This window comes from Amblyraja radiata, chromosome 30 (genome assembly GCF_010909765.2).
Source record: "Amblyraja radiata isolate CabotCenter1 chromosome 30, sAmbRad1.1.pri, whole genome shotgun sequence".
In the NCBI taxonomy this organism is placed as follows: Eukaryota; Metazoa; Chordata; class Chondrichthyes; order Rajiformes; family Rajidae; genus Amblyraja; species Amblyraja radiata.
Genome location: NC_045985.1, coordinates 10,344,440 through 10,367,885, shown reverse-complemented (window position 1 = coordinate 10,367,885; position 23,446 = coordinate 10,344,440). Strand labels below are relative to the sequence as shown.

The 23,446-nt window shown below is 44.9% G+C and overlaps 2 protein-coding genes across 6 annotated transcripts in view; both read left to right on the top strand.

Moving 5' to 3' along the window:
• LOC116989957 overlaps positions 1 to 23,446 on the top strand; it is a 551,502-nt gene that overhangs the window by 520,465 nt on the left and 7,591 nt on the right. The window lies entirely within an intron of this gene.
• On the top strand, positions 375 to 6,674 carry LOC116989863 (nuclear factor 7, brain-like). Of its 5 annotated transcripts, none has more exons than XM_033047432.1 (6): positions 375 to 494; positions 586 to 642; positions 5,129 to 5,167; positions 5,348 to 5,581; positions 6,212 to 6,234; positions 6,333 to 6,674. In XM_033047432.1, exons 1-6 carry the CDS (start codon positions 462 to 464, stop codon positions 6,607 to 6,609), a joined length of 663 nt encoding a protein of 220 aa, XP_032903323.1. In that variant the 5' UTR covers positions 375 to 461; the 3' UTR covers positions 6,610 to 6,674. The 5 variants fall into 5 exon arrangements, with proteins under 5 accessions (XP_032903323.1, XP_032903325.1, XP_032903328.1 ...); XM_033047434.1 differs by having other exon boundaries at positions 586 to 651; positions 5,138 to 5,167; XM_033047437.1 differs by lacking the exon at positions 6,212 to 6,234.

Genomic DNA, 23,446 nt, shown 5'->3' with positions numbered 1-23,446 from the left:
GCGGTACCGCAGGGGTTCTGCAACTACACGTGGAGTGAAAACATTTTAAACCAGAAAGCAAAGAAAGTGCGGGAGTTAATAAAATGGCTGCGAAACGCCCGGCCTGGAGTTGGACCGAGGAGGTAGTTTGTCCCATCTGCAAAGATTTCTTCACCGATCCGGTGGCGCTGGACTGCGGACACATCTTCTGCCGCTCCTGCATCACACAGAGTTGGGACAGGGAGGGGAGAAACTCATGCCCGGAATGTAGAGAGGAATCTGCAAACCGCACCCTCAGGGTGAATCGGGCCTTGGTTAGACTGTCTGAGAAAGCTCGAACACTGAGCCTGAATCTCAAAGCGAAGAAAAGTAAACTTCAGTGCGAGAAACATCAGGAAGAACTGAAACTGTTTTGCAAAACAGACAAGAAACTGATCTGTTTGATTTGTGCAACTGGGCAGCAGCACAGGTCTCACAGCTTAATGCTGATAGAAGAAGCAATTGAATTCTACAAGGTAAAACCAAATCACTTTTGATCACATCATTGTCTAATCTTTTCTTCATTGTCTGACATTTTTTATTCTCTGATCTGAAACCCAAGCCCAGGAACAGGTGAAATCTTCTATCGAATCTCTCACAGAAAAGGAATCAGAGATCCAGAAAATTGAGCAGGAACAGAAGGAGAGCATTTCTGGAGTTCAGGTGAGGCTTTGTGCTATCGATTTAATGCTTTTGTGTAGATTTCAACCCTGTGATGTGTGCAATAATTTAGCACCTCTATAAAGCTCAGTAGTCGAGAGCCAGAACTGTTGGCAGAGGTTGAGCAGCCAAGGTCTTTACTCGAGTGATATAATATATTGATTCTCATCTTTCATCTGGCAGGAAGAGTCACACAACCTTCAGTCACAGATCACATCCCAGTTTGCTGAACTGCACCAGATTCTCACTGATAAAGAGCAGTGTTTACTCGGTGATGTCCGGGAAGAAGTGGAGAAGCTTATAAAATCAATGGAGAAAAATCTTCAAGGGATACAAGAGAATTTAAAATCAATTCAGGAGGAACTCTCAAAGCTACAGGAACAGACAGACCACAAGAACGGCCTGATATTTCTGAAGGTGAAGGGTTGCACTACAGTTTGGTGAAGTGAAAGTGCAGTCACAAAATGGTGGGTTAAATTTCTGAAATAAATGCTGCATTTACCAGTATTTCAGTACTGGGTCAATGTTCCGTCTGTTCCATCTACTCGCCACATGTGAAAATAATGTCCCAAATCCCAGGAATCCTCTTGTATTTATCCCACCAATTTAAATTTATCAGCAATAACCAGGCCGCCCTGTGAGTTCCAGTTTCTGTTTACAGCATTTCTTGTGGAATTTGTTAAAGTCCATCATACATTTCAGGTTTTATTTTTCTCCTCCCCACAAGTAGTGATAATATTTCCAATCCCCATCCATTATATCCGCCGCTGACCTTAAAATGTTCCATCCCATTATCTCTGACATCTTCTCCAGACTTACTCGTAAGTTGCATACTCGCAGTTATTTTCAACGACATTCCTACTGCTTTCCCCCGTGTTTGATGTCTCTACGACAATATCCAAGTTCTGTCTGTGTGACAGCGGCAAAGAGTTGGGAAATAGGAATTATCAGAGGGTATTTTTGGCAGCAATTTGGTGAAATACCCGCCGTCGGGATCATGATGATCCATCTCAGGTGAAATACCCGCCGTCGGGATCATGACGATCCATCTCAGTCTATTGAGATTTGCGTTTTATTTATTTCAGGAGGAAGCTGGTCGCAAGAGGAGGTAGGACATGCTTTTGACTGAAACAATGTATGTTTTTATAGTACAGCTCAAAAAAACATCTAATGCCCAGTTTCTAACCAGCTGTTAAATATTTGCAGGGTTAGTGATGAAACCAAACCAATGTTGGTGGTATATGGGGCTTTTCTCATTGAAAAGTATGATTGCAACTTACACTACAAAATAGAATTGAGCGAAGCATCTGATATCAAACAAGGTAAAACTAATACCTTTTCCATTGTTCTTTTTTAAAACACCTTTATGCAATACTTATATGTGAAGATTAATGGTATTAATGGACTCTGGGGAAGTATCACAGAAACAGAGAGTGAAGTTTGTTTGCACTTGAACATATCCTGGAGAATAGGTTTGCTGTGCTGGGTGAAATTGCGTAGACTAGGCCTGCGTACTTGAGAGTTCAGGTGTATTAGAGGAGATCTCAGTGAAACACACATAGTACTTACAGGGCTCAGTGTGCTGGATGCAGGGAGGATGTTTCCCCTGTCTGAGGGGGCCTGGAGTCAGCGGAAACCCTCTCAGAATGTGAGCTGCACCATTTAGGACAGAGACAAGGAGACATTACTGCATGCTGAGATTAGGCAACCTTTAGAATTCACTGCACACCCGGTGGCTGTGCATAATCAGTCATTCAATGCTCTTGGAGCCAGAGAGCCATGGTTGTACATTACAGAATCAGGCCCTTCAGCCCATCACGTCCATGTCCACCTTTTTCCTAGCCACACAAATCCTATTTGCCCACATTAGAGCCGTATTATTCTACACCTCGTTTGCTAAATCGCAATGTCTCTTAGATGTACTGGTTACATCTGATTCCACCACATCCTCTGGCAAAATATTCCAGGTATTAACATTTTGTGCATCCTCCAGTATTGATATCCCTGCATGACAATAAGGTTTCGATGATCTAGCCCAGTGGTTCTCAACCTTTTTTCAGTGATGTACCCCCTGTGAAATATTTTTTCAGCCAAGTACCCCCTAACCAGCGCAAACATATTTTAAAATCTCACGTACCCCCTGGAGTGCCTTCACGTACCCCCAGGGGTACGCGTACCCCCATTTGAGAACCACTGATCTAGCCTATATCCTGCTGCAGACTTTGACAGACTTTCTTGCTATCCACAACATTACCCGTTCTCCACAATCTTAGTAGTCACACCTCCTACATTCACATCCAAGCCATGAAAACATAAAATAAACAGCAATGGTTGCTGCACCGATCTCTGCTGCACTCCAGCAGTCACAGACCCTCCAGGCAGAAAAATCATCCTTCAACCTCCACCTTCTGCTTCCAACCAGTAAACCAATTGTGGGTCCATTTTACCAACTTGTCTTTGATCCCACCTGCCTTTGCTTTCTGGACCAGCCTTGCATGCAAAACATTGTCAAGTCCCTCAGTGAAGTTCATATTGCTTCACAATGAGATTATAGTGTTCTTGGTTGTACAGACGCATCAACCCACCCTACACTAAAGAAAGCAAGTAAATAGCAGTAGATTGTCTCACCTGTCAAGTCCCCTCCCGTTCAGTATGATCACGGCAACTCCACCACACATCTGTCTTCACTAAGGAGGACACAAACAATCTCCCTGATATAGTAGTGGCCATAGGATCTGGGGTGACAGAGGAACTGAAGGAAATCCACATTAGGCAGGAAATGGTGTTGGATAGACAGATGGGACTGAAGGCTGATAAATCCCCAGGGCCTGATGGTTTGAATCCCAGGGTACTTAAGGAAGTGACTCTAGAAATCGTGGATGCATTTGTGATAATTTTCCAATGTTCTATAGATTCAGGATCAGTTCCTGCGGATTGGAGGGTAGCGAATGTTATCCCACTTCTTAAGAAAGGCGGGAGAGAGAAAACAGGGAATTATAGACCAGTTAGCCTGATATCGGTGGTGGGGAAGTTGCTGGAGTCAATTATAAAAGATGAGATAGCCGAACATTTGGATAGCAGTAACAGGATCGGTCCGAGTCAGTATGGATTTACGAAGGGGAAATCATGCTTGACTAATCTTCTGGAATATTTTGAAGATGTAACTAGGAAAATGGACAAGGGAGAGCCAGTGGATGTAGTGTACCTGGACTTCCAGAAAGCATTTGATAAGGTCCCACATAGGAGATTAGTGGGCAAAATTAGGGCACATGGTATTGGGGGTAGAGTGCTGACATGGATAGAGAAGTGGTTGGCAGAAAGGAAACAATGAGTAGGGATTAACGCGTCCCTTTCAGAATGGCAGGCAGTGACTAGTGGGGTACCGCAAGGCTCGGTGCTGGGACCGCAGCTATTTACAATATACATCAATGATTTGGGTGAAAGGATTCAAAATAACATTAGCAAATTTGCAGATGACACAAAGCTGGGTGGCAGTGTGAACTGTGAGGAGGATGCTATGAGAATGCAGGGTGACTTGGACAGGTTGGGGGAGTGGGCAGATGCATGGCAGATGAAGTTTAATGCGGATAAATGTGAGGTTATCAACTTTGGTAGCAAAAACAGGAAGGCAGATTAGTATCTAAATGGCGTCAAGTTGGGAAAAGGGGAAGTACAACGGGATCTGGGGGTCCTTGTACATCAGTCTATGAAAGTAAGCATGCAGTAACAGCAGGCAGTGAAGAAAGCAAATGGCTTGTTGGCCTTTATAACAAGAGGAATCGAATATAGGAGCAAAGAGGTCCTTCTGCAGTTGTACAGGGCCCGAGTGAGACCACACCTAGAGTATTGTGTGCAGTTTTGGTCCCCTAATTTGAGGAAGGACATTCTTGCTATTGAGGGAGTGCAGCGTAGGTTTACACGGTTAATTCCCGGTATGGTGGGACTCATATGCTGAGAGAATGGAGCAGCTGGGTTGTACACTCTGGAGTTTAGATGGATGAGAAGGGATCTCATTGAAACATATAAGATTGTTAAGGGCTTGGACACGCTAGAGGCAGGAAACATGTTCCCGATGTTGGGGGGGTCCAGAACCAGGGGCCACAGTTTAAGAATAAGGAGTAAGCCATTTAGAACGGAGATGAGGAAACACTTTATCTCTTAGAGAGTGGTGAGTCTGTGGAATTTTCTGCCTCGGAGGGCGGTGGAGGCAGGTTCACTGGCTAGATAGGGCTCTTAAAAATGGCGGAGTCGGGGGATATGGGGAGAAGGTAGGAACGGGTTACTGATTGGGGATGATCAGCCATAATCACATTGAATTGCGGTGCTGGCTCAAAGGGCCGAATGGCCTACCCCTACACCTATTGTCTATCTCTACATCCTCATTAACCATCTGTATTTACCACTCACACCAGTCTCCTCATCTGCCAATCTGCCTCTCCCTCCCCAGAAAATTGAACAGGAACAGAAAGAGAGCATTTCTGGAGTTCAGGTGAGGCTTTGTACTATCGATTTAATGTTTTTGTGTAGATTTCAACCCTGTGATGTGTGCAATAATTTAGCACCTCTATTAAGCTCAGTAGCCGAGAGTCAGAACTGTTGGCAGAGGTTGAGCAGCCAAGGTCTTTACTCGAGTGATATTATATATTGACTCTCATCTTTCATCTGGCAGGAAGAGTCACACAACCTTCAGTCACAGATCACATCCCAGTTTGCTGAACTGCACCAGATTCTCACTGATAAAGAACAGCGCTTACTCGGAGATGTCCGGGAAGAAGAGGAGAAGATTATAAAATCAACGGAGAAAAATCTTCAAGGGATACAAGAGAATTTAAAATCAATTCAGGAGGAACTCTCAAAGCTACAGGAGCAGACAGACCACAAGAACGGCCTGATATTTCTGAAGGTGAGGGGATGCACTACAGTTTGGTGAAGTGAAAGTGCACAGTCACAAAATGGTGGGTTAAATTTCTGAAATAAATGCTGCATTTACCAGTATTTCAGTACTGGGTCAATGTTCCGTCTGTTCCATCTACTCGCCACATGTGACAATAATGCCCCAAATCCCAGGAATCCTCTTGTATTTATCCCACCAACTTAAATTTATCTGCAATAACCAGGCCGCACTGTGAGTTCCAGTTTCTGTTTACTGCATTTCTTGTGGAATTTGTTAAAGTCCATCATACATTTCAGGTTTTATTTTTCTCCTCCCCACAAGTAGTGATAATATTTCCAATCCCCATCCATTATATCCGCCGCTGACCTTAAAATGTACCATCCCATTATCTCAGACATCTTCTCCAGACTTACTCGTAAGGTGCATAATCGCAGTTATTTTCATCGCCATTCCTAATGCTTTTCCCCGTGTTTGATGTCTCTACGACAATATCCAAGTTCTGTCTGTGTGACAGCGGCAAAGAGTTGGGAAATGGGAATTAGCAGAGGATATTTTTGGCAGCAATTTGGTGAAATACCTGCCGTCGGGATCATGACGATCCATCTCAGTCTATTGAGATTTGTGTTTTATTTTTTTCAGGAGGAAGCTGGTCGCAAGAGGAGGTAGGACATGCTTTTGACTGAAACAATGTTTGTTTTTATAGTACAGCTAAAAAACCCATCTAATGCCCAGTTTCTAACCAGCTGTTAAATATTTGCAGGGTTAGTGATGAAACCAAACCAATGTTGGTGGTATATGGGGCTTTTCTCATTGAAAAGTATGATTGCAACTTACACTACAAAATAGAATTGAGCGAAGCATCTGATATCAAACAAGGTAAAACTAATACCTTTTCCATTGTTCTTTTTAAAAACATCTTTATGCAATACTTATATGTGAAGATTAATGGTATTAATGGACTCTGGGGAAGTATCACAGATCCAGAGAGTGAAGTTTGTTTGCACTTGAACAAATCCTGGAGAATAGGTTTGCTGTGATGGGTGAAATTGCGTAGACTAGGCCTGCGTACTTGAGAGTTCAGGTGTATTAGAGGAGATCTCAGTGAAACGCACATAGTACTTACAGGGCTCAGTGGGTTGGATGCAGGGAAGATGTTTCCCCTGTCTGAGGGGGCCTGGAGCCAGCGGAAACCCTCTCAGAATGTGAGCTGCACCATTTAGGACAGAGACAAGGAGACATTACTGCATGCTGAGACTAGGCAACCTTTAGAATTCACTGCACACCCGTTGGCTGTGCATAATCAATCATTTAATGCTCTTGGAGCCAGAGAGCCATGGTTGTACATTACAGAATCAGGCCCTTCAGCCCATCACGTCCATGTCCACCTTTTTTCCTAGCCACACAAATCCTATTTGCCCACATTAGAGCCGTATTATTCTACACCTCGTTTGCTAAATCGCAATGTCTCTTAGATGTACTGGTTACATCTGATTCCACCACATCCTCTGGCAAAATATTCCAGGTATTAACTTTTTGTGCATCCTCCGGTATTGATCTCCCTGCATGACAATAAGGTTTCGATGATCTAGCCTATATCCTGCTGCAGTCTTTGACAGACTTTCTTGCTATTCACAACATTACCCGTTCTCCACAATCTTAGTAGTCACACCTCCTACATTCACGTCCAAGCCATGAAAACATAAAATAAACAGCAATGGTTGCTGCACCGATCTCTGCTGCACTCCAGCAGTCACAGACCCTCCAGGCATAAATATCATCCTTCAACCTCCACCTTCTACTTCCAACCACTAAACCAATTGTGGGTCCATTTTACCAACTTGTCTTTGATCCAACCTGCCTTCGCTTTCTGGACCAGCCTTGCATGCAAAACATTGTCAAGTCCCTCAGTGAAGTTCATATATTGCTTCACAATGAGATTATAGTGTTCTTGGTTGTACAGATGCATCAAAAGAAAGCAAGTAAATAGCAGTAGATTGCCTCACCTGTCCAGTCCCCTCCCGTTCAGTATGATCACGGCAACTCCACCACACATCTGTCTTCACTAAAGAGGACACAAACAATCTTCCTGATATAGTAGTGGCCATAGGATCTGGGGTGACAGAGGAACTGAAGGAAATCCACATTAGGCAGGAAATGGTATTGGATAGACAGATGGGACTGAAGGCTGATAAATCCACAGGGCCTGATGGTCTGTATCGCAGGGTACTTAAGGAAGTGACTCTAGAAATCGTGGATGCATTGGTGATAATTTTCCAATGTTCTATAGATTCAGGATCAGTTCCTGCGGATTGGAGGGTAGCTAATGTTATCCCACTTCTTAAGAAAGGCGGGAGAAAGAAAACAGGGAATTATAGACCAGTTAGCCTGATATCGGTGGTGGGGAAGTTGCTGGAGTCAATTATAAAAGATGAGATAGCCGAACATTTGGATTGCAGTAACAGGATCAGTCCGAGTCAGTATGGATTTACAAAGGGGAAATCATGCTTGACTAATCTTCTGGAATATTTTGAAGATGTAACTAGGAAAATGGACAAGGGAGAGCCAGTGGATGTAGTCTACCTGGACTTCCAGAAAGCATTTGATAAGGTCCCACATAGGAGATTAGTGGGCAAAATTAGGGCACATGGTATTGGCGGTAGAATGCTGACATGGATAGAGAAGTGGTTGGCTGACAGGAAACAATGAGTAGGGATTAACGCGTCCCTTTCAGAATGGCAGGCAGTGACTAATGGGGTACCGCAAGGCTCGGTGCTGGGACTGCAGCTATTTACAATATACATCAATGATTCGGATGAAAGGATTCAAAATAACATTAGCAAATTTGCAGATGACACAAAGCTGGGTGGCAGTGTGAACTGTGAGGAGGATGCTATGAGAATGCAGGGTGACTTGGACAGGTTGGGGGAGTGGGCAGATGCATGGCAGATGAAGTTCAATGCGGATAAATGTGAGGTTATCAACTTTGGTAGCAAAAACAGGAAAGCAGATTACTATCTAAATGGCGTCAAGTTGGGAAAAAGGGAAGTACAACGGGATCTGAGGGTCCTTGTACATCAGTCTATGAAAGTAAGCATGCAGGTACAGCAGGCAGTGAAGAAAACAAATGGCATGTTGGCCTTTATAACAAGAGGAATCGAATATAGGAGCATAGAGGTCCTTCTGCAGTTGTACAGGGCCCTAGTGAGACCACACCTGGAGTATTGTGTGCAGTTTTGGTCCCCTAATTTGGGGAAGGACATTCTTGCTATTGAGGGAGTGCAGCATGGGTTTACAAGATTAATTCCCGGGATGGTGGGACTGTCATATGCTGAGAGAATGGAGCAGCTGGGTTGTACACTCTGGAGTTTAGATGGATGAGAAGGGATCTCATTGAAACGTATAAGATTGTTAAGGGCTTGGACATGCTAGAGGCAGGAAACATGTTCCCGATGTCTCTGATCTGAAACCCAACCCCAGGAACAGGTGAAATCTTCTTTCGAATCTCTCACAGAAAAGGAATCAGAGATCCAGAAAATTGAGCAGGAACAGAAAAAGAGCATTTCTGGAGTTCAGGTGAGGCTTTGTGCTATCGATTTAATGTTCTTGTGTGGATTTGATGCAGTGATGTGTGCAATAATTTGGGAGAGAGGGATGGGAGGAGTGGGAGAGGGGTGAGGAGAGGGAGATGGAGAGGGGGAGTGGTGGGGGAGGGGAGGATAGTGAGGAGGGGGAGAGAGGTGTGGGGAAGGGGGGAGATGGGGTACCACCATGAGGTACCACCTCCAGTTTAAATTTCATTTGGAATATTTTGGAGGACCAAGAAACCAAAAACCAAGATAATAATATAATAATAATAATAATAATAATCTTTATTGTCATTGTACAAGACAACGAAATATTGTTGGAGCCGTCCTCCAGCTGCACAGGAATATGAGTATAAAAATATGTTTAAAAAAGAACTATTAAAAAATTAGACTATAAACATATAGGAGTATGGGCGAGTGTGTGAGAGAGAGGGGGGGAATCAGTGTGGGAGGGGGATAGAGTTCAGTAGTGTCACAGCTCTATGGTAGAAGCTGTTTTTTAGTCTTGTCGTGCGGGCGCTCAGTGTCCTGTATCGTCTTCCTGAGGGCAGGGGGGTGAAGAGGCAGTGTCCAGGGTGTGTGCTGTCTCTAATGATGCCCTTGACCCTCCGGATGCAGCGGGTCCGGTAGATGTCCTGCAGTCTGGGGAGCTGGGTGCCAGTGATCCTCTCAGCAGTCTTAATGACGCGTTGGAGAGCTTTCCTGTTCTCTGCGGTGCAGCCAGAGTACCATACCGTACCAGAGAACCTCTATAGAACTCAGTAGTTGAGAGCCAGAACTCTTGGTAGAGGTTGAGCAGCCAAGGACTTTACTCCCTGGACCACAGCAGTCTGTGGCAGGTGTATAATATCATGAAATGATATGTTGGATGGTCAATCTTGTACCCTTTTTATAGGGATCGAGAATGTGGGGCATTTTGGTTTTAGCTGAGAGGGTAAAGATTTAAAATGAACGTGAATGACACTTCAGTCACTGATCACATCCCAGTTTGCTGAACTGCACCAAATTCTCACTGAGAAAGAGCAGCGGTTACTCGGAGATGTCCGAGAAGAAGAGGCGAAGATTGTAAAAACAATGGAGAAAAATCTTCAAGAGATTCAAGAGAATATAAATTCCATTCAGGAGGACCTATCAAAATTACAGGGACAGATAGACCACAAGGACGGTGTGATATTTCTGAAGGTGAGGGGTTACACTACAGTTTGGCGAAGTGAAAGTGCACAGTCACAAAATGGTGGGTTAAATTTCTGAAATAAATGCTGCATTTACCAGTAATTCAGTTCTGGGTCAATGTTCCATCTACTCACCACATCAGACAATAATGACCCAAATTCCAGGAAACCTCATGTATTTATCCTACTTCAACTTATATTTATCTGCAATATTGTCTTCAGGCCACCCTGTGAGTGCCACATTCTTTTTACTGCTATTCTTGTAGAATTTATTAAAGGCCATCATACATTTCAGGTTTTATTTTTCTTCTCCCCGCAAGTAGAGACAATATTTAAATCTGCCGCTGATCTTAAAATGTTCCATCCCATTATCTCTGACATGTTACAATAATAGACAAAAATGGTGCAGGAGTAGGCCCTTTGAGCCATTCAATATGATCATGTCTGATCATCCACAATCAGTACCCCGTTCCTGCCTTCTCCCCATATCCCCTGACTCCGCTATCATTAATAGCTCTATCAAACCCTCTCTTGAAAGCATCCAGAGAATTAGCCTCCACTGCCTTCTGAGGTAGATCATTCCACAGATTCACAACTCTGGGTGAAAAAGTTTTTCCTCATCTCTAAATGGCCTATGCCTTATTCTTGAACTGTGGCCCCTGGTTCTGGATTCCCCGAACATCAGGAACGTGTTTCCTGCCTCTAGCGTGTCAAATTCCTTAATAATCCTATATGTTTCAATAAGATCCCCTTCCATCCTAAATTCCAGACTATACACGCCCAGCTGCTCCATTCTATCAATATATGACAGTCCCGCCATCCCGGGAATTAACCTTGTGAACCTAAGCTGCACTCCCTCAATAGCAAGAATGTCCTTCCTCAAATTTGGAGACCAAAACTGCACACAATACTCCAGGTTTGGTCTCACTTCAGTCTAGTACAACTGCAGAAGGACCTCTTTGCTCCTGTACTCAACACCTCTAGTTTTGAAGCCCAACATGCCATTAGCTTACTTCACTGCCTGCTGAATCTGTGTGCTTACTTTCAGTGACTGATGAACAAGGACCCCCAGATCTCTTTGTACTTCATCTTTCCCCAATTATACCATTCAGACAATCTGCCTTCCTGTTCTTGTCACCAAGGTGGATAACCTCACATTTATCCACATTAAACTGCATCTGCCATGCATCTGCCCACTAACCCAACCTGTCCAAGTCCCTCTGCATCCTCATGGCATCCTCCTCACAGTTCACACTGTCACCCAGCTTTGCGTCATCTGCAAATTTGCTCATGTTACTTTAAATCCCTTCATCTTAATCATTAATGTATATTGTAAATAGCTGCAGTCCCAGCACCGAGCTTTGCGGTACCCCATTAGTCACTGTCTGCCATTCTGAAAGGGACCCGTTAATCCCTCCTTTGTTTCCTGTCTGCCAACCACTTCCCTATCCATGTCAGTACCCTACCCCCAATATGATGTGCTGTAATTTTGCCCACTAATCTCCTATGTGGGACCTTATCAAATGCTTTATGAAAGTCCAGGTAGACTACATCTACTGACTCTCCCTTGTCCATTTTCCTAGTTACACCCTCATAAAATTCCAGATTAGTCAAGCATGAATTCCCCATGGAAAATCCATGCTGAATCGGACCGATCCTGTTACTGCTATCCAAATGTGCCGCTATTTCATCTGTTATAATTGACTCCAGCAACTTCCCCACCACTGATGTCAGGCTAACTTGTCTATAATTCCCTGATTTCTCTCTCCCGTCTTTCTTAAAATATGGGGTAACATTCGCGACCCGCCAATCCACAGAAACTGATCCTGAATGTATAGAACATTGGGAAATGGTCACCAATGCATCCATGATTTCTAGTGCCACTTCCTTAAGTACCATGGGATGCAGACCACCAGGCCCTGGTGATTTATCAGCCTTCAGTCCCATCAGTCTACCCAACACCATTTCCTGCCCAATGTGAATTTCCTTCAGTTCCTCTGTCACCCTAGGTCCTCTGGCCACTAGTGCATCAGGGAGATTGTATGTGTCTTCCTTCAGGTAGAAGGTACAGGAGCCTGAAGACTGCAACAACCAGGTTCAGGAATAATTACTTCCCCACAGCCATCAGGCTATTAAACCTGGCTCGGACAAAACTCTAATTATTAGTAACCACTTTCTGTTATTTGCACTTTATCAGTTTATTTATTCATGTGTGTATATATTTATATTATGGTATATGGACACACTTATCTGTTTTGTAGTAAATGCCTACTGTGTTCTGTGTGCTTAAGCAAAGCAAGAATTTCATTGTCTTATACAGGGACACATGACAATAAACTCACTTGAACTTGAACTTGAATATGAAGACAGATCCAAAGTACCTGTTCAACCCGTCTGCCATTTCCTTGTTCCCTATAATAAATTCACCTGTTACCGTCTGCGTTCTTGGCTAGCTTACCTTTGTACCTTATCTCCCCCCCCCCCCCCTGTATTACCTTTTCAGTTATCTTTTGTTGCCCTTTAAAAGTTTCCCAATCCTCACTCAGGCTTCCCGCTCATCTTTGTTACGTTATACTTCTCTTTTATTTTTATACTTCCCTTGTCAGCCATGGTCGCCCCTTACTCCCCTTGGAATCTTTCTTCCTCTTTGGAATGAACTGATCCTGCACCTTCTGTATTATTCCCAGAAATACCTGCCATTGTTGTTCCACTGTCATCCCTGCTGGGGTATCTTTCCAGTCAACTTTGGCCAGCTCCTTCCTCATGGCTCCATGGTCCCCTTTGTTCAACTGTAATACTGACACTTCCGATATTCCCTTCTCACTCTCAAATTGTAGATTAAAACTTATCATATTATGGTCATTATCTCCTAATGGCTCCTTTACCTCGAGTTCCCTTATCAAATCCGGTTCATTACACAACACTAAATCCAGAATTGCCTTCTCCCTAGCAGGCTCTAGTACAAGATGCTTTAGGAATCCATGACGAAGGTACTCCACAACTCCCTTTCGTGGGGTCCAGCACCAACCTGATTTTCCCAATCTACCTGCATGTTGGGCAAGAGCGACCATAATATGGTTGAGTTCTTCATTAGGATGGATAGTGACATTGTTAATTCAGAAACAAGGGTCCTGAACTTAAAGAAAGGTGACTTTGAGGGTATGAGATGTGAATTGGCCAAGATAGACTGGCCAATTATTCTTAAAGGGTTGGCGGTGGATATGCAATGGAAGGCATTTAAAAACTGCATGGATGAACTACAACAAGTGTTCATCCCAGTTTGGCAAAAGAATAAATCAGGGAAGGTAGTGCATCCGTGGATAACAAGGGAAATCAGGGATAGTATCAAAACAAAAGAGGAAGCCTACAAATTAGCCAGAACAAGCAGCCTACCAGAGGACTGGGAGAAATTCAGTCCAGCAGAGGAGGACAAAAGGCTTAATTAGGAAAGGGAAAATAGATTATGAAAGAAAACTGGCAGGGAACATAAAAACTGACTGCAAATGTTTTTATAGATATGTCAAGAGGAAAAGATTAGTTAAAACAAATGTAGGTCCCTTGCAGTCAGAAACAGGCGAATTGATCATGGGGAACAAGGACATGGCAGACCAATAGAATTATTACTTTGGTTCTGTCTTCATTAAGGAAGACATAAATAATCTGCCGGAAATAGCAAGGGACCGGGGGTTAAATGAGATGGAGGAACTGAGTGAAATCCAGGTTAGCCGGGAAGTGGTGTTAGGTAAATTGAATGGATTAAAGGCCGGATAAGTTGCATCCCAGAGTACTTAAGGAAGTAGCCGCAGAAATAGTGGATGCATTAGCGATAATTTTTCAAAACTCTTTAGATTCTGGAGTAGTTCCTGAGGACTGGAGGGTAGCTAATGTAACCCCACTTTTTAAAAAGGGAGGGAGAGAGAAAACGGGGAATTACAGACCAGTTAGTCTAACATCGGTGGTGGGGAAAATTCTGGAGTCAGTTATTAAAGATGGGATAGCAGCACATTTGGAAAGTGGTGAGTTCATTGGACAAAGTCAGCATGGATTTATGAAAGGTAAATCATGTCTGACGAATCTTATAGAATTTTTCGAGGATGTAACTAGTAGAGTGGATAAGGGAGAACCAGTGGATGTGTTATATCTGGACTTTCAGAAGGCTTTCGACAAGGTCCCACATAAGAGATTAGCATACAAACTTAAAGCACATGGTATTGGAGGTTCAGTATTGATGTGGATAGAGAACTGGCTGGCAGACAGGAAGCAAAGAGTAGGAGTAAACGGGTCCTTTTCACAATGGCAGGCAGTGACTAGTGGTGTACCGCAAGGCTCAGTGCAGGGACCCCAGCTATTTACAATATATATTAATGATCTGGATGAGGGAATTGAATGCAACATCTCCAAGTTTGCGGATGACACGAAGCTGGGGGGCAGTGTTAGCTGTGAGGAGGATGCTAGGAGGCTGCAAGGTGACTTGGATAGGTTGGGTGCGTGGGCAAAGGCATGGCAGATGCAGTATAATGTGGATAAATGTGAGGTTATCCACTTTGGTGGCAAAAACAGGAAAGTAGACTATTATCTGAATGTTGGCCGATTAGGAAAAGGGGAGATGCAACGAGACCTGGGTGTCATGGTACACCAGTCATTGAAAGTAGGAATGCAGGTGCAGCAGGCAGTGAAGAAAGCAAATGGTATGTTAGAATTCATAGCAAAAGGATTTGAGTATAAGAGCAGGGAGGTTCTACTGCAGTTGTACAGGGTCTTGGTGAGACCACACCTGGAGTATTGCGTACAGTTTTGGTCTCCTAATCTGAGGAAAGACATTCCTTAAATTAAACAGTAACAAAACAGAATTTCTCCTCATTGGCTCCAAATCAACACTTACCAAAATTAACAACCCCACTCTCACTATTGACGGCACCACTGTCTCCCCATCTCCTCAGGCCCGCAACCTTGGCGTGATCTTTGACTCAACCCTCTCCCTTGAGCCTCACATCCGCCATGTTGTCAAAACGTCATTTTTTCACCTCCGCAACATTGCCAAAATCAGACCCTCACACCCCCCGCTGCTGAAAGACTCATCCATGCCTTCATCTCCTCCCGACTGGACTACTGTAACTCTCTTCTCTTTGGCATTAATTCCAGCAACATCAACCGACTCCTACTGGTCTAGAACGCAGCCGCCCGACTCATCACCCACACCAAATCCTGGCATCACATCACCCCAGTCCTCAAACAACTTCACTGGCTTCCCATTTCCCACCGGATCATCTACAAAATCCTGGTCCTCACCTACAAAGCCCTCAACCACTTGGCCCCCCCTTATCTCACTGACCTCCTCTCCCCCTACCAACCCTCACGGTCCCTCAGATCCATTTCAGCCGGTCTCCTCTCCATTCTGAAATCCAACCTCTGCACTTTTGGAGACAGAGCCTTCTCCAGGGCAGCTCCCAGGCGCTGGAACTCCCTCCCACAATTGATCCGAACTTCTGAGTCCCTCACCATCTTCCATTCCCGCCTCAAGACCCATCTCTTCACCTCTGCATACCCTTAGTCCCATGTCCCCCTCCCCTTTGCATCTCTGTCTTACTGCTCTATTTTGTTTTGTTCTTGACTCACCATGTAAAGCGACTTTGAGTCCATGAAAAGCGCTATAGAAATAAAATGTATTATTATTATTATTATTATTATTAATCTTGCCATAGAGGGAGTACAGAGAAGGTTCACCAGACTGATTCCTGGGATGGCAGGACTTTCATATGAGGAAAGACTGGATAGACTCGGCTTGTACACGTTGGAATTCAGAAGACTGAGGGGGGATCTTATAGAAACGTACAAAATTCTTAAGGGGTTGGACAGGCTAGATGCAGGAAGATTATTCCCGATGTTGGGGAAGTCCAGAACTAGGGGTCACAGTTTAAGGATAAGAGGGAAGACTTTTAGGACCGAGATGAGGAAACCATTTTTTACACAGAGAGTGGTGAATCTGTGGAATTCTCTGCCACAGAAGGTAGTTGAGACCAGTTCATTGGCTATATTTAAGAGGGAGTTAGATGTGGCCCTAGTGGCTAAAGGGATCAGGGGGTTTGGAGGGAAGGCAGGGATGGGATACTGAGTTGGATGATCAGCCATGATCATATCGAATGGCGGTGCAGGCTCGAAGGGCCGAATGGCCTACTCCTGCGCCTATTTTCTATGTTTCGATGTTTCTATGTTGAAATCTCCCATAACAACCGTAGCATTACCTTTGCGACATTTTGCGACCAATTTTAACTCTTGATTCATCTTGCACCCTATATCCAGGCTACTATTTGGGTGCCTGTAGATAAGTCCCATTAGGGTGTTTTTACCTTTACAATTCCTCAGTTCTATCCATACTGACTATACATCTCCTGATTCTATATCACTCCTTGCTGGGGACTGAATTTCATTCCTCGCCAATAGAGCTACCCCACACCCTCTGCCCACCTGTCTGTCTTTTCGATAGGACGTATACCCTTGAATATTCAGTTCCCAGCCCTGGTCCTCTTGCAGCCATGTCTCTGTAATTCCCACAACATCATACTTGTCAATTTCTAACTGAGCCTCAAGCTCATCCACTTTATTTCTTATACTTCGTGCATTCATAATAATAATAATAATATCTTTTATTGTCATTGCACATAAGCACAACTAGATTTGGTTTGCAGCTTCCATCCAATGTCATAACTTAAATAACTAATAAAATTTAGATTTAGATATCCCGAGAACATGGTTTGTAAAAGAATAGAAAATAGTCAAAACAGTTCAAACAGACTAAAGTGCAGATGTGTCTGTGTGACGTGACCATCCGAGGGAGACAGTCCAGGGGGGGATGGGGGGCACTCAGCAGGGCCGGTTCAGAGTCGCTATAGCTCTGGGAATGAAGCTGTTCCTGAGTCTGGAGGTTCGGGCGTAGAAAGCCTTGTAACGTCTGCCGGAGGGAAGTAGTTCGAACAGTCCATTACAAGGGTGTGAGGAGTCTTTATGGATGCTGACGGCCTTCCTGAGGCACCGTGTGTGGTAGATGCCCTCCAAGGCTGGTAGCGGTGTCCCAATAAACTTCTGCACTCTGTGGAAGACGCTCCTCTCCGCCTCCGTGCAGCTGAGATACCACACAGAGATGCCATACGTTAATATGCTCTCTGTGGTGCAGCGGTAGAAGGTTGTCAGCAGCGTCCTTGTCATATATAATACTTTTAATCAATTACTCCCTGCACCTTTCACATTGATTCCCATTTCACTTGGCCTTACTCCCCTATCCCTTCCTGGGCGTTCTGCCCCGTTAATTCTGGTGTCTTATCTTTTCTTTTACTCTCTTTCCCTTGTATCTCCATTTTGTCCTCCCTTCTCCAGATAAAATCCCACGACCTGCCCGGTCTTACTCGTAAGTTGCATACTCGTAGTTATTTTCATCGACATTCCTAATGCGGCATTTTCACGGGGCGATTTGACGCAAGATGTAACCAGAGTGAAGTGGTCGTGGTCTAGCACGATATCACACGATATAACGGGGGGGTAGATAAAGAGTTCCCACGGTACTCGGCATTTCTGTTATTTGTGCGAGTGACTTGTCCGTCTCCCGAGCTTTCCCGTTAAATCTTGAATGAACATTGTGAAGTGTTGTTAAATCATCACGTGGCACAAATGATGTCACTTTTTTTTCACACACTATAAATATCCTCCCTTGGTTGAATTGGCTCATTTGGAGACATGTTTTACTGTGTATGTGGGAGACACAGATGGACTGAGCACAGTACCTCGGTCTTACTGTGTGTGGGAGAGGGGGAGAAAGAGACGTACACTCACAGAGGCAGAGTCTCTCAGCCTGTGTAAGAAGGAGGGAGGGAGAGAGAGAGAGAGGCACACACAAGGTGGATGTGAAATCTCACCTGCCTGTTTCAGTGACAGACACCCGCCGCCAGTAAATGAAGACACCCCCATCTGTCTCCCCCTCCTCTCCCTCGACTCCCCCACCTTTCCCTCCCAACTCCAGTCCCGTCCCGACCCCCTGGGAAACTGAATAGAGCAACAATCAACTGCTGCCTGTGCGCTGATATGACAATAAAGGCTACTTTACTTTACTTTACTTTACTGAGTTAAAGAGTTCCCACGGTAGACTGTAAAACTGGGACCCTGGTTCTGGACTCCCCCAACATCGGGAACATTCTTCCTGCATCTAGCCTGTCCAAGCCCGTAGATACTGATTAGACCGGTATCTATTTATTTGCTTTATTAATTATTTCAATTAAATATTGGGAACATCAGGCCGCAAACGTTATTTCTTGAGTGTTAATGCTGGACTTTGACTCGATCTTCCTAGTTAGCCGGCGCCTGAGACTGAGCCAAGCAATGTCCAGACCTGACTTCAACACAAAGTGATGGAGAAACTCAAAGGGTCAGGCTCGTCCAACGCTCTGTGTTTTGCTCGTGATTCTTGCATCTGCTGTTCCTCGTGTCTACAGACCAGAGTTGCCACTTGACTCCGAGATGACCATCACAGAGCATACGGAAGATAGACACGAAATGCTGGAGTAACACAGCGGGACGGGCAGCATCTCTGGAGAGAAGGAATGTGTGACGTTTCGTTTCGAGACCCTTCTTCAGAGTCTCGTCCCGAAACGTCACCCATTCCATTTATCCAGATGCTGCCCGTCCAGTATTTTATGTCTGTCTCCAGTATTACTGTGTCTATCATCGGCGCAAACCAACATCTACAGTTCTTTCCGACACATTAGAGGATACCGTCTCGCCATCACTCGGATTACCCGCTTCATTTCCATAACGTTGCCACCTCTCTTTACTTTGCTTACTGAAGCCTGATCCTTGTCACACCCAGTGCTCTATCGCCCAGCCTCTCATCTTTCAATCGGGTTCGGCCAGGAAGGAACTGCAGATGCTGGATTAAAACGAAGATAGACACAACATGTAGCTCAGCGGGACAGGCAGCATATCAGAAGGGTCTCGACCCGAAATGTCACCCATTCCTTCTCCCCAGAGATGCTGCCTGTTGCGCTGAGTTCCTCCATTTTGTGGCTACCTTGGGTTTATCCACGAACTCCCCGTTGATGTCCTAACTCGCTTTGGTTTGTTATTATTGTCTCATATCGAGAACCGGCAGATACAGGTTTAGGTTCGGGGGGAATGATTTAATGAGAGCCTAAGGGGTAACTATTTTACGCAAAGGGTGGTGGGTGTATGGAATGAGCTATCCGTTAAGGTAGTTGAGGCAGGTACTGTCGCAATGTTTAAGACGCATTAGACTGAAGCATGGATAGGATAGGTTTAGATGGTTATGGGCCAAACGCGGGCAAGTGGGACTAGTGTAGATGGGACATATTGGTCGGTGTGGGCAAGTTGGGTCGAAGGGCCTGTTTCTATGCTGTATGATTCTATGCAGGGAATAAACTTTTGTTTGCGTGCTATACAATCATATCAGATAATGCTATACATGAATATAACCAAGGCACGTACAGTCTGAAGAAGGGCCTCGACCCGAAACGTCACCCGTTCCTTCTCTTTAGAGATGCTGCATGTCCCGTTGAGTTACTCCAGCATTTTGAACCGTCGAGTTACTCCAGCATTCTCTTTAAACCGGCATCTGCTGTTCCTTCCGACACATGCACAAGAACACCAGGTAGAGCGAAGAGGAAAATACCAGAGTTCCGAATATATGTTTTCAGGACAGTTCCAGGGGGAAAAAGTCCAATGTCCGCATTGAGGTAGGTTGGTAGGTCGGGTCAGTGCACAAACGAATGGAAGGAAGAACCGTTCTGAAGCCGGATAAGAATAGGTGGTCGGCGCAGACTCGGTGGGCCGAAGGGCCTGTTTCCGCGCTATATCTCTAAAATCTGAAGTTAGGTAATGTCTAAAGGAACTGCAGATGCTGGTTAATACGCACAAAAGGACACAAAATGTTGGTGTAACTCAGCAGGTAAGTCAGATCTGGGAAGAAAAACATAAAAAGCTGGAGTAAGTCAGCGGGTCAGGCAGCATCTCTAGAGAAAAAGAATAGGTGGCGATTCGAATCGGAACCCTTCTTCAGACAGCCTAATCGGAATTGAGTCTGAAGATGTGTCTCGTCCCGAAACATCAGCTATTTTTCTCCAGAGATGCTGCTTGACTCGCTGAGTTACTCCAGCTTTTTGTGTCTGTCTTCGGTTTAAACCAGCATGTGCAGTTCACTCCTTACACGGGTCTCTGGAGAACATTGATTGGTAGCGTCCCGGACCCTGCTTCGGAAAGGCATCGATCGCTAGTCAGCGAGGACTCCGAGCTGTATCTCTCAAAGAAGTACATATGAAAAATTCCTCACGGACCATAAAAAGCGGGACCTTTCAGTAAAGTCCCTTTTAAAGTCCCTTTTAAAGATTATAGTTATTTTCTGGAATCTCATTAACATAACTCATGAATAAGTTGATGTCCATATGCGGATGCAAACCTTTATTTTTTAAATTCAATCCCACAGAAGACAATTTTTACTCACCTTCTGTCCCCTCTGTCCAGCTTCCGGGTTCACCGTTCGCAGGAGTTCCCACGGTAACCGCAAGAGTTATTACGGATATCGCACGGATATCGCACTGGCCACTACGTTCATATAATGTTGCAATGCTCAACCACAAGTGTACAAGTCACTCTTGGAGAAATTCAAACTTGCTTGAATTTTCTCCCGAGTCACCAAGTTACACGATTACCTGCCGTTAGCGCTACGGTGGTCCACGGTGGTCCACGAATGCCGTACTGTTATCGCACGAGGTTCCCACGATGTTAAACTCTGGTTAACTCTTGCGTCAAGTCGCCCCGTGCTTTCTCCCCCGTGTTCGATGTCTCTACGACAATATCCACTTTCTGTCTGTGTGACAGCGACAAAGAGTTGGGAATTCTCAGAGTGTATTTTGTAGCAATCTAGTGAAATACCCGCCATCGGGATCATGACGATCCATCTCAGTCTATTGAGATTTGTGTTTTATTTATTTCAGGAGGAAGCTGGTCGCAAGAGGAGGTAGGACATGCTTTTGAATGAAACAATGTACGTTTTTACAGTACCGCTCAAAAAAACAGTTAATGCTCAGTTTCTAACCAGCTGTTAAATATTTGCAGGGTTATTGATGAAACCAAACCAATGTTGGTGGTAGATAGCGCGTTGCCCATTGAAAAGTATGATCGCACCCTTTTCTACAACATAGCATTGAGCGAAACATAGGATATCATCAAACGAGGTAAAACTGATACCTTTTCCATTGATCTTTTTTAAGACATCTTTATCCAATACTTGTATGTGAAGATTAATGGTATTAATGGACTCTGGGGGAAGTATCACAAAGACAAAGCAAAGATTGTTTGCATTTGAACAGATCCTTGTTCCTGGGAGAATAGGTTTGCTGTGCTGGGTGAAATTGCGTAGACTAGGCCTGTGTACTCGAGGGTTCAGGTGTATTAGAGGAGAATTCAGTGAAACACAAAGTCCTTACACGGCTCAGTGGGCTGGATGCAGGGAGGATGTTTCCCCTGTCTGAGGGGGTCTGAAGCCAGCGGAAACCCTCTGAAGGTGAGCTGCACCATTTATGACAGAGACAAGGAGACATTACTGCATGCTGAGACTAGGCAACCTTTGGAATTCACTGCACACCCGGCGGATGTGCATAATCAGTCATTCAGTGCTCTTGGAGCCAGAGAGCCATGGTTGTACATTACAGAATCAGGCCATTCGGCCCATCGCCTCCATGTCCACCCTTTTCCCCAGCCACACAAATCCTATTTGCCCACATGAGAACCATATAGAATAGTTTCTTTATTGTCATTGTAACATGAACCATGTACAACGAAATTGTAAAATGTCAGCCAGTCAGTGCACCATTCAAACATTTCTAAAAGCTAACGATACATACAAGGTAAAATATTTAAAAAGATAAACAACTAAAATATATATCATAAAAATAGCACGCATAAACACCCAGCCCTACATCCTTCTGTCGATTTCATGTATGTATGTATCGCCCCTGCGTTCCTTGGCGGCTACATTTAGTGCCTTTATAGCAGTGGGGTAAAAACTGTTTTTAAGTCTGTTTGTCCTTGTCCTTGTAGATCTGTACCGTCTGCCTGACGGTAACAGTTCAAACAGGGAGTGTCCGGGGTGGGAAATGTCCTTTATAATACTCTGGGATTTTTTGATGCAGCGGGAACTGTGTAAGTCCTCCAAGGTAAGGAGAGGGCATCCGACAATCCTCTGGGCGTTGTCAATGGCCCTCTGGAGCGCTTTCCTCTGAGCCGCTGTGCAGCTGGTGTACCATACGCATACACAGTATGTTAGGAGGCTCTCAATGGAGCACCGATAAAAGGACAGCAGCAGTCTCTGAGTGATGTTATTCTTCCTGAGCACCCTCAGGAAGTGCAGTCTCTGCTGGACCTTTTTCAGCAGCGCAGAGGTGTTCACGCTCCACGTCAGGTCCTCCTCAATATGGATTCCCAGGAAGCGGAAATCCGCCACCCTCTCCACACAGTCCCCTCTGATAACTAATGGTACCATGTCCGTTTTATTCTTCCTGAAGTCTATTATTATCTCCTTGGTCTTTAAGGTGTTAAGGAGCAGGTTATTTTCTCCACACCACACTGTCAGCTGCTCCACCTCATCCTGGTAGGCGTACTCGTCCCCCCCGGAGATGAGTCCCACCACCGTAGTGTCATCCGCAAATTTGACAATGGTGTTGCTGTGGTGGGCGGGGATGCAGTCATGTGTGTAGATGGTGTAGAGCAGGGGGCTCAGCACGCAGCCCTGTGGAGAGCCGGTACTGAGGCTGAGGGCCGTGGATGTGTGATGGCCCACTCTGACTCTCTGGCTGCGACCCGACAGGAAGCTATTTATCCACATGCAGGTGGAGTGTGGAAGGCCCAAGTCCCCCAGTTTGTCCACCAGTTTGTGGGGAAGGATGGTATTAAAGGCAGAGCTGTAGTCCACAAAGAGCATCCGCACGTAGCTCCCCCGCTGCTCCAGGTGGGACAGTGCAGCATGGAGAGCTGTGGCTACAGCGTCCTCTGTAGATCTATTCGCTCTGTACGCAAACTGGTGGGGGTCAAAGCTTCGGGGCAGGAGTGATGTGATGTGA